At 37.0% G+C, this 13,815-nt stretch overlaps 1 protein-coding gene across 1 annotated transcript in view; it reads left to right on the forward strand.

The window, feature by feature from the left end:
- The window catches only part of LURAP1L (leucine rich adaptor protein 1 like), a 47,343-nt gene extending 37,497 nt beyond the window's left edge, over positions 1-9,846 (forward strand). Inside the window, exon 2 of the mRNA XM_033237357.1 lies at positions 9,099-9,846. Coding sequence (XP_033093248.1) covers positions 9,099-9,473 — 375 coding nt within the window. The 3' untranslated portion in view covers positions 9,474-9,846. The remainder of the gene's footprint in view (positions 1-9,098) is intronic.
- Positions 9,847-13,815: the final 3,969 nt, after the last annotated feature.

Consider the following 13,815-nt stretch of genomic DNA (forward strand, 5'->3'; position numbering starts at 1 on the left):
CTATGTCCTTGCTAGCTGTTGTCCAGAGATCTCAGTTCCTTACCTTATGCATTTCACAAGGGGCAGTTCACAGCATGGTAGATTGCTTCATTCAGAGCAAGCATCTGAGAGAGTATGCCCAAGGCAGAAGCCATAATCTTTTTGTAACCTTTTCTCAGAAATGACATCCCATCACTTTTGCCATAGTCTATTATTTAGAAATAAGTCAATAGGCCCATCCAATACCAGGACAGGAAACTACATGAGGACGTAGATACCAGAAGAGGGTGGTTATTGGGAGATATCTTTGAGACTGCCTACCACAATTGGTAACAACTGGGAACTTGTTAGAAGTACAGAATCATAAAACTAGTGAGCAAAATTTAAATTTTAACAAGATTTGATCCATAGGTTCATTCAAGGTTGCAGATCTCTGCTCTAGGAGCAGGGCCCATCCATTTTATTCTGTTGCAGAGATTGCTTCCTCACTTAATTTTACTCACTGTCTGTTGCTTTACAAAAAAATACAGAGATCACTTTTCTTTGCAACTCAGTTCTCTCCTACAGAGAATTTTACAAAGTAAGTTCACTAAAGCACTACTGGGCTGCACATAGCAGACAGGAAATAGAGTTGGAAGAAAGAAGAAGAAATATGGGGCATAAGATCCATGGCAAACAGATTGAACTATAGTATCAAGAAATTACTAAAAGAGAAGATAAAGCATTTGGGTAGAAAAGATGTCAGGAATCATGTAAAAATAGGGATTATAGTCCTATCTCCTCAACAATCTTTAAATGCATTGCTGAACAACTCTGCATTATAAAACCTACCGTTTATAACAGTGGCCTCTTATTTTAGAAATATAACCATCAAAAATTATTATAATACAAAAACATAAATGTTCAACTGAGTTCAGATACCTGGCTTGTTCTCTTTTTCAGTATATTTCATGTCCCAACAATGTCGAGTCATTTATATTCAGTATTTGAAATCTTTCCATAAAAGGCACTAAAAACTTTGGTATAAATATTTTACATCTACTTCAAATTTTATTAAATGTAAAAGATAAGATTACATTCAGATTTTAATTATGTCTAGAAAACTAAAAGCCCTAAGGGGTAAAATGCAAGTCTCTAATCTGCTTATCACAAAATGCAATCAATTAAGTAAAGCCTTCATTCCACACCTTCTCAATGGTATACTGAAGCCAATACCTACTGATATGTGTGAGCTCTTTGTTAAATTTTCAGGAGTTTTGTGAACTAGTTGCTAATTACAGACATTATTAAAATTTAAAGTATTTATATAAACTTACAAGTATTTATATAAACCTGCAATTTAAAACAAATGTAATAAAGACTCAAAATTCATCACCTCCTAATCATTTTACTACATTTTACTTTCATTACTTTTTGAGGTCATTTAAAACATCTATTGTATTTATAGGGTGAAAATACCATATATGCTGCAGTACTGAGTATCTCTTATCAATCCCACGTTTATATTTAAGGACATCCTATTGATAGCTTAAAATTGGCCATATAGGAGTATTTATGCTACATAAATTTAAAATCACTATAAAGCAGAACTTGATTTTTATTTTATTGATTGTCTAGACTTAAGAAAGTGATAGAGAAAATGTTAATACTGCAGATTCAACTTGAAAAATGTGGCATGTCCTTAGTTATTACATTTCCAATAGTGTCAAAAAAGGAAAATGTTCTCCATGTATTTGAAAACTGTTATTCAATTCAGTGAAGAAGTTGCTCACATCCTTGATGAACCAGTAAAACTCCAACATAACCAGTGCTGAGGCTGAAACACGTTTCAGTTTAATTAATGTGTTTTTCACTAAGTGACAAATAATTTAACAGTGGATCACATATCAGGTGTAACGATAACAATTATTGAGGAATGAATTACCAATTAACTGTATTTGTGAAATTTTGTTTGAACTGCATCCATAGTTTGCTATACATACAAGAGTCCAGCAAGAATAAATAAAAGCATTCTCTGAAATCAGCTGGTCATATGGAATTGACAATAGAAAGTGCTGTATATTTTATTATTATCTGTAAAATATGTGTTATACATCTTCTATATAAGCACATTTGTATTGTATGTATATACGCATGCATGTGTGTGTGCGCACGTTTATTTTTCCCAGGAAGCTGCTTGTTTAACATTTACTGGCACATTACCCTGTGTCCTTCTCTTACAATGTAATTGTGGCCACTACAGATCACAGAGGAGCACATTAACATGCCCTGGTCTTCCATATGAAAAGAATATTTTAAGTTCTAAAATTGAAAAGACATGCATGCACAATACTTACTATAAATTAGTGGAAACATTTCTCTGGTCTGTGTTCAATGTGAATAAGCTTCTCTGAGGTGAATATGGGGAGTCCATGTTTTTGTTAGATCATTCTAAATGAATCTTGGCTCAGGTGATTTATAGCCTATTGCATCAGCCTAAATTACACTTTGCACATTCATGTTGAAAACATTCAGGGAAACAGTTTTCACTGTATTAGAATATGGAAAAGGAATTGACATCACAGGCATCTAAGTATCAATTGGATCTAGAATCTGATGAAATCATACTGAAAAGCTGCATGTCTTGCTTTGGCGATCAGATGACTCACCAGAAGAAACTGTACAGATCTCACGAGCAGGCCTGGTGGCCGGAATTTATGTTTATGATTCACGGGAGTCACATGTGCCCCTTTCAAATACACCACATACAGCTTTCTACTTTATCAAAACAACATCAATCAGTCCGCTGTGCTGATGACAGTATTTTTATGTATGTAATTTAATCCTTGGGGAAATTACTCTTCTATAAGGTTCTGGGAAAAGAGTGTTTTAGTTATTGTTCAGTTCCACATATAAACAAAAATGGAGGAAGACAAAGCTGACTGATATAAAAATGGAATCCTCTGTTGCCCAATTAGAAACAAATTTTGTTGTAAATTTTGAACTGACTGAGAAAGTGAAAGAAAGCTTTGGCGGAAGGAACAGCATTGACTTTTGTGTAATTGTAGGCTTTTCACCTGAACCGTTCCAAACTAAAAACAGTGAGTGGAAATGCTGTACAATGTCTTCTCAGACTGCAAAAAGATGATAATATTTTATGGATCTTCTGAGAAACCAGAGGAGTGCTTTGTAAGTATAGATATTGAAAAAACTGCTGGAAATTTTAAAGATGGGTAGGCAGAAAATCTTCTGTGATCATCAAATTGAGGATGTGCTGAGTTTGGAGAGAGGGTAAATTTGGACACAAGAAGGTTATGCAAAAGGAACAAGCAAACAAACTGGAATAAATTGCTGGAAAAACAACATCCCAAGTGCTTTTACAACGGCTCTTCAGTTCATATAGACTTTTAAAAATATATTCTAAAATAAATGTGGGTAGAAAAGAGGCCCTTGACAGAACTAAACTCTCTTCCACCAACTACAAGTCAGAGAGAATGATGATTAGTTTCTCCTAATGAGAAACTAGGATTAGAACATCACATTAAAACGCAAGTCTAATCTTTCTTCCTTCAATGTATGTGACTATGGACTTGCAAAGAAGTTCTTCTTCCTTCTAATTCATATTACAGCTTGCAGGATGGTTGGGATTTACATCTTGAATATTGTGGATTTTGCAGTAGAAATGCCTAACTAGCAGGTGACCTGCTTTTATCTGATTAGTTGACATTCATAAATAAAAGGGTAACAATAATGGAGGAGTGCTTTATGAGAAACATGAGTATATGATGCTATCCAAGTCTCCAGTATGGTGAGAAAGGCAAAAATGTCCCTATTTGGAAGATATATTCAGCAGCTCATACGCACATTTCAGTTAATATATAGACATATTAAAGATGATATGCATGTTTGTCTTGGAGTGGGATACAAAAAATAATTTTTATTCAAACCCAAATGGTGAGAGCAAAAATTATTATTATGACAAAATTTCAGATAAAGTACCTAAAATTAACATCAAGCCCAAACTTCTGGCCTTAGCCATGAGTTTTTATCAGCTACATCTTGTGCTGGAGTTATTGAGCAGCAGAACTGACTGTTCTGTCTCCTCTATAGCCTGCATAGTTTTCTCATAGTAGAGAGAATTTTGTAATGAAATGGTCACAGGAATGCAAAATATCAGAGAATATGTCAAAATGGAAGGAAATCCTGAGATTATCTGATCTGTAGAATCTTCTTATTAAATTAAACATTAAATGCCTGAAATGTTATAAGATGTTATTAAACATCTGAAAGGAAATCTCAGTATGAAAAGCAGGTATGTTAGGTGGATGCCTCAGTTGAATTCAGTCTTCTTATTGGGTAAGATTAGTCTTTATTCACAGAACTACTTTACCACCTTCACTGAGTCCCATGGTTCACTGCAGCTCGGAATGAAATCTAATTTTTCTTCATGTATAAGGAAACTGAGGTCCTGTATGCCAAGCTGCTTTCCCCAAAGGTCAAATAAGAAGATAGTGGCAGTGGCAGATTGGAGTCAGTACCATGGTTCTCATACAACATCACAAAGAAGTCAACTTGATTAGCAACCAAAAAATCCGACTGCATTCTTTCTTAGATTCCATTGCGCCAATGTATAACCTTTGTATTCTTTCAGTATTAAAATGGCAGCCTAGAAGAAAAAAAGGTGTCTGGGAAAGTTTACTGTTAAGAATATTTTCTCCTTCAAGATTCCTCATTTCAAGTTCTACCATAGACTCAGTTCATCACCTGTCAAAAAAAATGACATGAAATCTCCGCATTCTCCCTAAAATACAGAGACCTGTGACATCACAATCCTGAAGCCTGAGAGACTAAGTAGGAAGCTGAACCATATGACATAAACTGTAAGGACAAGTGTGGAGGAGGGGAAATGAAGAGGAAAAGAGGAATGGACATCCACATCTTTTTGGATCTTTGGACCAATCAGTCCAAACCTTATTTTTTTGTTGTTGTGTTGTTTTTTGGTACATGTCCTGGTTGTTTGTTCCCTTTGTTCAATTCATTTTGTCAAGTGTTTACAGAACACCCACACTGTGCTAGTACCAGTTATCACCCCTGAACAAATAGAATAATGTTTGGAGTGTGACTCACACCTTGAAGTCCACTTCCTTTTAGAGATACTATCTCATACTCTGTAAATTTTAGCTAGGAATAACCTCACACCAGTTACTCAGTGTTTGAATCTGGAGAAGGAATAGAAGGGATTATCTGCTGGGATGCTTCAATATTGAAATGTTCTTTCCTGAGGCTACTTTGTTTCCCCTCTTAAGTCACATATTACTGACCCACAGCAAAACCCCAGATTCCAACAAATAATCCAATCTGAAGCAAAGTTTGTTATTCAGGTGTTGGACAGGTACTAATTTAGCACCTACTTTGTGTGAGATACTCTTCTAGGTCTTGGCATAGAGTGGTGACCAGGACAGATCAAGACCCAAGCACTCTGTGGTGCTTCCATGCTCATGGGGGAAACAGAAAATAATAGGTAAATCCATGATAAAGATTATGATTTCAACTAGTCATAAATATTATGAAGGAAACAGACATGAAAATGTAATATTAATCTAGGCATGGGTATTGTATATTATGATTGATCAGGAATCAGGTTCTCCTAGGGGGTGACATTTAAACTCAGACCTTTAGGAGATCTCAACTCTCAGTATCCTCGAAGTCAAGTTGCGGGACCTTATAAGACTCCAACAGAAGGAAACACACAGTTTCATGCTGCCAGTGCAAGGCTACTATGTTTTTAATTGATGGCTAGACTTCATAAAGACCGAAATGAATAACAGTGAGGAAAGGCGGAGCAGTTACTAGAGACAGAAGAGTCATTGTGATTTAGTTCTTTGGTGGATTGCTCATACTTTCAAGGGTCATCGGTAGCATAACCACACCTTGGTGCTTAGAGAAAGCAGAGTGCAGCAGCTGGGCCGGCCCAGGGCTCTCTATGCCTGGAGCTCCTGGTGATGGACCTGCCAGCGTGTGAACTTGCATGCCCAGCGCTCCCACGGTGGGAAGCTGTTTACTCTCCCCTGGGAGGACATAGGGTTAGACACAGTTAAATCTATAATCATTATCAACCAGATCAACACGTTCTAACCGACTTGCTTTCATCGTTTTTTTTTTTCCCAACAGTGGTTCAATGGCCTGTGAATGTTTTCCTTTCAGTTAAAAAAAAAAAAAAAAAAGATTTTCCTATTTAAATAAGTCATTTCATGGTCAAAGGAGGCTTTTGTTACTTCATAGTCCACTCCTCTTTTCTTCTTACTGCTTAATAAAACTGAAAAACTTGTACTTGATGTAGCCATTGTGTAAGTCAGAAAAAAATTGCTGACGAAAAAAATGTATTCTAAGTATGTTTTAACCCCTGGTGGCATAGTTGTTATGAACATGTATTACTACTGTCTTAAGAGCTAAATTTTCACAGTTCCTAAAATTATGGCTATTTCCAAAAATCAACTAATTATGACTATTCCCAAAAATCAACCAATGCTTAGGACAGACCTTAAGATATGGAAGAAATGTGAGACATAGCTTCTTTCTTTAAGGAGCTCACAGCCTAGTTGAAAATGCTAAAAGACAATCATTGGCAGTATATGACAGTACAAAGTTAAGCTATGTTGGGAGATAAGCTAGTAGGACTGTAGTGGTGAAGCAGGCCAGCAGAGGAGGCTGGAGCCCTCAAGTAGTGCTTGATGAGAGAAGTATGACTTGGAGAATGGGGAGTATTTGGAGAGGAAGAGAGTGAAGTTTTTCAAGAATGGGGAATGACAGAGGAGCATGCCCAGAGCTGGGAACGGGCTGGAACATTTTCATGGGAGAGGGTGGAGATGTGAATAAATGCAACCGTGATTCATTTGGGGAGCTGTTGGGAAATGGTCAGATTGATATTGTGCCACGCCTTATAAGGGGCCAGCATGTTTTATCAGCTACAGATGACTGCTGAATAATTTAGCAAAAGTTCAACTCATATTGATTTTTCTGGGCTGCTCAGTGGACCTAGGCAAATTGTTGTTGATTTATAAATATTTGTTGTATTACTTGTAACTTGACCATTGTCTTCCTGGCTCATAGGGTGTGCAGATGAATTTAAACATAAAGACTGTCAGAAAGCCTCCTTCCTCAACATAAAGTCATTGCAAAGTTATTGAGACACCCCAACAAATAGAGGGGCATCTCAAGGCTAAGTTCACATCCTTCTGTTCATGAACATCTCAGTGAAAAGTAATTTTCTTTGTTACTCCCTTGCACTTTATTTTTAGTGCTTTGTTCAGAGAAGACAAAGAAGTCACTCAAGTCACTTCAATATTCCAGTAAAATTAAGGGATTTTAAATTGTACTTTATGCTTTCTGTATTCATAGATATATTTTTATTCTTTTGAAACCTGCACAATCTTGCATCTCTTGGAGTTATTAATGGAACTTCCACCTCTCCTAATGTTTGTTCATCATGTTCCCTCAGTCCTTCAGTTATGGATTAACTCCTCACATGGAAATATTTTTACAATACAAATGAATACTTTTGAGGACAATTCGCTCTTTTCTTCCTTACGGTTTGAGTCATCCAAGAATGAATGTTAATTCAGATAATTACAGAAACTGACATAAATCTGAATTAGCTCTGGATCCTACGAAAGAATTAGTATGACTGAGACTTTTGGGTCAATAACCCAACTGGAGGGACAGAAATCAATTTTTAAACCATAGAGAAGGCCAGGTGTGGTGGCTCACACTTCTAATCCCAGCACTTTGGAAAGCTGAGGTGGGCAGATCACGAGGTCAGGAGTTTGAGACCAGCCGGGCCAGCATGGTGAAACCCTGTCTCCACTAAAAGTACTAAAAATTAGCTGGGCATGGTGGTGTGTGCCTGTATTCCCAGCTACTCGGGAGGCTGAGGCAGGAGAATAATTTGAACCCAGGAGGCGGAGGTTGCAGTGAGCCAAGATTGCGCCACTGTACTCCAGCTTGGGCAATAGAGCCAGACTGTCTCAAAAAAAACAAACCAACCAACCATAGAGAACGTGACTAGGACCTCTAGTGGCCAAACATGGCCCTGCCAGGCTCTGTACTCAAGAGCCTATCTCTTCTGTTTCAACAGAACAATCATGGGAGTTCTTACAGCACCACTTCCCCAAACACCACCTCTTGATATTACCAAATGTTTACAGTAAACTGTGGGACCTGCGAAGAGACTCTGCTTTGTGGCTGTGGAGATAGATATCCCTGAAGTAACTTAGATCTATCAGAAGGACCACACACCTAGAAGGCACATAAGGGAGATCTCAGACCTTCCCAACATCTGATATCCCACTTTTGATTGGGGTGCCCCTGATATATCTGAAACAAATAGATCTACATAAATATTTGTTCACTTCATCTTATAAACTGGATCAGCCTAGTGTATCACTATCCTTTGGATTCAGGGAATATTAGAGCAATTTGTTTCTTAAAAGCAAAAGCATTATTCAGCACTGTCTATGTTAATATAGTCATTAAGAATACAGGCCTTTTTCTTGTACTCTTAACTCTTTTCTACAGATTTATCTTCTTCATCTGTAAAATGAAGACAAAAATAATAATACCTGTCATATAGTGTTATTATATTTTGCTAATGAATGCTGTACTTTTATGATGACACTTGGCACATTATCACTCTATAATCAGAGGCTTTTAGAGTCTTCCATGAGCTGAGGATGACTCCTTAATTTCTTCACCTTCATTTTCTCCCCTCCCCTCAGGACTCACATATATACTACAACGTAAACATTAATAAACTTAATCTGGCCGAAGAGAAAATAAATTTTGTAGTAGAGAACCTGCCATTCAATATGATATGTTCAGGTCACTTGGTTAGGGTCAGGGATGCAGCAGGGGTTTTGTCGTACCTTTTGGAGCCTGATGCATCTGGCAGGAAGTGAGTTTTTTTTTTATTACAACTCCTACCATCAGTCAGAAATTTTCAAAAAGTTTCTGAGATCCAGTCCACTTATATTTTTTTCTGTGAATTTAAAATTCTGAAATGCAGCAGACAGTCCCCAAATGAATTTAAGGTCTTTCAAGAATGTAAAATAACTGGAATGTCTTTTTTCTCTCCTTCTCCACAGAGTAACCTCAGAGCCACAGACGTCAGGCTCATGCGCCAGTTGCTTGTAATCAATGAGAGCATCGAGTCCATCAAGTGGATGATTGAAGAGAAAGCCACCATTACCAGCAGAGGCAGCAGCCTCAGTGGTAGCCTGTGCAGTTTGTTGGAGAGTCAGAGCACCTCCTTACGTGGCAGCTACAACAGCCTACACGATGGCAGTGATGGGCTGGATGGCATTTCCGTGGGAAGTTATCTGGACACATTGGCAGATGATGTCCCAGGCCATCAGACCCCTTCAGACTTGGACCAATTCAGTGACAGCTCCCTAATAGAGGACCCACAGGCACTACACAAGCGTCCTAAATTGGATTCAGAATACTACTGCTTTGGCTAGTGACACAGTTTTTTGCATGGGACTGTTGTGCAATTAACTTGTATTTATCCTTCTTCTCCGCTGCTATATTTTTGGTGTGATTTTTATTTTAATAAGATGATCTTTTTAAAAGAAGCTGATTTTGAAACTGCTTAATGGTATTTCTGTTGCTCCTAATACTTTTCATCTGAACTGATTTATTTTTCTCTGTTATATCTCTATTTTTTATTTATTACAATGATTTTCTCCCTTCTTTTACAGTAGCACAAACAAAGTAGGGGGAAAAGTATAAGCAATAATTATGTTTTTGCTTTTGTTTTCAGAGGAATGGGTCAGGGATTACAAGAAAAACTTTGCTAAATTTTACAATAAACCGAAGTCTGATAACAGTTAATTTTGTTGCTTGTGTTCTTAAATGATTCAAGGTTCCATCTTCCAGAAGATATTGAGATATATTACTGTTTGCATATCAGGTTGAACAAAATGCTTGGAACAAAATTAAGCATTATTTCTAGGCCACAACATTCTAGTGTATAATCAACAATACTGTTAGTCACACATGCCCACATGACAGTCATTTGGAAGTCCCCAACTATACAGTCTGTTCAACCAACTCACCCTTGTGTTGGTACTTTCGATTAACATTTTGTCATCAGTGATTCTAACTCAAATCATATGTTTATTTGTGTAATAATACATATTATTCTTCCAAATTTCAAAGAATAATTGAGATTAAGTATGGAGCCCATTCAAGGCAAAAATGTCCTAAATTTAATTGTATTTTGAGATTTTGTTGGCATTTACTTGTATGCATTTTGCAATTCTGATAGGATGTACAAATACTTAGATGCATACAAGCAGATGGAGAGAAAGACAGATAAATATCCCGATAGTAGGGAAGCAGAATTATTATTCATTTAAGAAGTCCAGTATGATATTCGTTCATCCTAGTATAAATAAATAATCTCTTAGTTTTCTGAAATAGAATATTGTAACTCACATAGAGAGTGGACATTTAGTTTTGATATAATGTTATTAATCCTCTGCATTTCTTTTATCTTGATAACTCCTAGTGAGGGAATCTAATTAAGATTTCATGCTGTTCTTTGTAATGATAAATGTTTCTGGACTAAACCCTCTACAATACAAATCAAAAAGTCTTCCTTCTTATAAGTGAGAAATGTCCATACCCGAAAAATACTTCACCCAAATTTCCTTTGTTATTATATGCTTACTACACATGTCAAATTTACTGTTTGTTTCCAAGGCATATATTATTCAATTTCTAATTAAAATATATCAGGGCTTATATTTTGCACTGATCTTTTCCCATAAATTGCTTGATATAATCCTCATCACAACAGTCTCATAATATGAGGATTGTCACCATCCTATGTTTGAGGAAATTGAGGCAAATAGAAGGCAGGCTACTGAGACAAGTCTCCCGGTAAGTGTCAAAGCTAGGATTTAACTTGCATCTGTCTTATTCCTAACAGTAAAACTCAATAATCTTTGGTAATTATTGATGTTAAATAATAAAATCAGAATGAGAAAGCAAATGTAAGTCCATAACAAAAATTAAAAATGTAACCAACCAATTTTAAACAGAAGATAATGAAATATGTAACCATATTTCATTATCTACAGGTCTACAGCCTCGCAAGGAGAATATCCTCAACTACAGAGACGTGGCAGGCAGCAAGAGTATGAGCCATCAAGGGTAAATTCTAACTTCTTTAAAACCCTCCCTTTGCCTTGAACAAGCCATACACATGAAAGGCTATTTCTGTTCTCAGATCAGTTTCAGATCGTGAATACAATCTGGTAAATTTCTGTTACACTCTTCTCATGCAACCCGCTTCCCTTGCTATATGTCCACCCCATGCCCTCTATAAATTTTCCCTCTGGAGAAAGGAAATGCAAAAAAACACAAAAGTATAATGTAGGAGAAGTGTCTGGAATAGGTTTCATTTATATATTGTATTTTAAAGAACCTATAATGAACATTGGCAGAACACTTGAGAACGTTTTTGGTTTTATACATTTTATATGCTTTACATTAATTCCAATATTTTTTGCAAGACAGCAAATATAGATTCCACCATTTAAAAATATGGAATCACATGTAAGCCAACAAGTTTTCTAATAATTGATTTTACTAAAAGGAAGTCAATAAACAATTAAGCAACACTAACTATTAACATATTCATTGGTCTCAAGAGAGTAAGTGCATAGGAGTGCCTCATTTTTTACTGAAGAATCCCCATAACTAATCTCTGACCTGGCTTACATGGAATCACATGGAAGCCAGCAATTTTTTAATAATTGATTCTACCAAAAGGAAGGCAATAAACAATTAAGCAACACTAACTATTAACATATTCATTGGTCTCAAGAGAGTGAGTACATAGGAGCGCCTCATTTTTAACTGAAGAATCCCCGTAACTAATCTCTGACCTGGACCATTTGATATTTGATCTCTGTCAGCACCAGAAGGAAAAGGAGTAAAAAGTTGTAGTATCTTTCAAACTATTCTGCCTACACTGAGTTGTGTTCTCCCAGAGAAGATGGAATTTTCCTGAGTTACATTAATCTCTCAATTTTTATGGACTTATTAGTCTTTTAATGGATGGAAAATAATTAGATGTAAGGAATTTAGACAAGTTAAAACTAGTACATTTTTGGAGTTTTGCAAATAAAGGAACTCTAGAAGACCCCTAGGAGTCTTAACTAAACTTCAAGGAAACAATGTACTACCAGTCAGCCCCAAAGTACATAGCATGAAGTTTTAAGTATTCATCAATGTTTGGAAATGCAAAAAATATTATTTACTGTGGGTGGGCTATAAAGGTACTTGGGGCCCCACATATAATTGCATTTAGGCATTTGTTCCTCCAACTTCATAAAAACACAATCACCTCCATGAGGACAAAATAAACTTTTTTAAAATTTGGTTTTGTTTTGTTTTGTTGAGACAAGGTATCACTGTGTGACCCAGGAAGAATACAGTGGCACCATCATGGCTCACTACAGCCTCCAACTCCTGGGTTCAAGTAATCCTCCCGAGTTAGCCTCTAGAGTAGCTGGGACCACAAGTATGCACCAGCATATCTGGCTAATTTTTCATTTTTTGTAAAGATGGAGTTTCACTACGTTGCTGAGGCTGGTCTCGAACTCCTGGACTCAAGTGATCCTTCCACCTCTGCCTCCCAAACTGCTGGGATTACAGGCATGAGCCATCCTGCCCAACCAACAAATGATTATTAAGCCTAGCATAGTGGCACATGCCTGTTGTCCCAGCTACTCAGGAAGCTGAGATGGAAGGACTGCTTGAGCCCAGGGGTCTGAGTCCACCCTGAGCAACAAAGCAAGACCCTATTTCTAATAAAAATAAATATAGATCAAATAAAGGAAAACAAAATAAATGGTTATTTCAAGCTCCTCATCTTACTGATCTCACAGCAGTTGACATATTCGATCACTCCTTTTTGAAAGAATGTCTTCATTTTTCTTCCAGGACAAGACTTACCCCCATCCCCCAATGCCTGCATGTTTGCAGACTCCACTGCTGGTTTCTCTTCATTTTTCCTGACCTCCAAAGGCAACAGTGTACTTGGGCTCAATTCTCTTCCAAAATTGCTCCCCTGGAGAATCTATTCAGTTTCGTAGTTTTGAATGTCATATATGTGCTGAGATTTCTAAATGTATGTGTCTAGCCCCTCTCTCCTCTACACTCCAGTCTCCCATGTCCACCTACCCCTGCAGCATCTCTATTTGATGTCTGATAAGCATCTCAATCCGAACATATCCAAAATGGAAATTTTGCTCATTTTGAAATCCTTCCCAGTGTAGTAAATGGTGCTTCCACTCATCAATTGCTCAGTTCAAAACCTTGAGGTCATTCGTAACTATTCTCTTTCCATTATACAACATCCATATCGTATGAGTTACATGTTAGAAATATATCCAGAATGCTACAGATTCTCATCATCATCACCACTGCTATCACTCTAATTCAAGCACCATCGCTTCTCCCTGAAACTACTGCAATAGCCTTGTCTTGTTTCCTTCCTCCCATCCCTACCTTCCTACCATCAGTGTTCAGCACAGCACAGTAATCTTCTAAGACACAAGTCAGATTTTACCAGCCCCTATTCAACCCTGTAATGAATTTCCATACTCTTCAGAGTCTAGTCCAAATCTTTATTGTGGACTACAAAACCCCGTGCAATCTGCCATCCTTCTGCCTGACCTCATCTAGTACAATTCCCCTCCTCTCTCGTTGTGAAGCCTCATTTGCATCCTTGTTAGTTCTTACAAATCTCAAAATCCAAGCATGTTCCTACCTCAGAATCTTTGCATT

Source organism: Trachypithecus francoisi, unplaced genomic scaffold (genome assembly GCF_009764315.1).
Source record: "Trachypithecus francoisi isolate TF-2019V2 unplaced genomic scaffold, Tfra_2.0 Lachesis_group16, whole genome shotgun sequence".
In the NCBI taxonomy this organism is placed as follows: Eukaryota; Metazoa; Chordata; class Mammalia; order Primates; family Cercopithecidae; genus Trachypithecus; species Trachypithecus francoisi.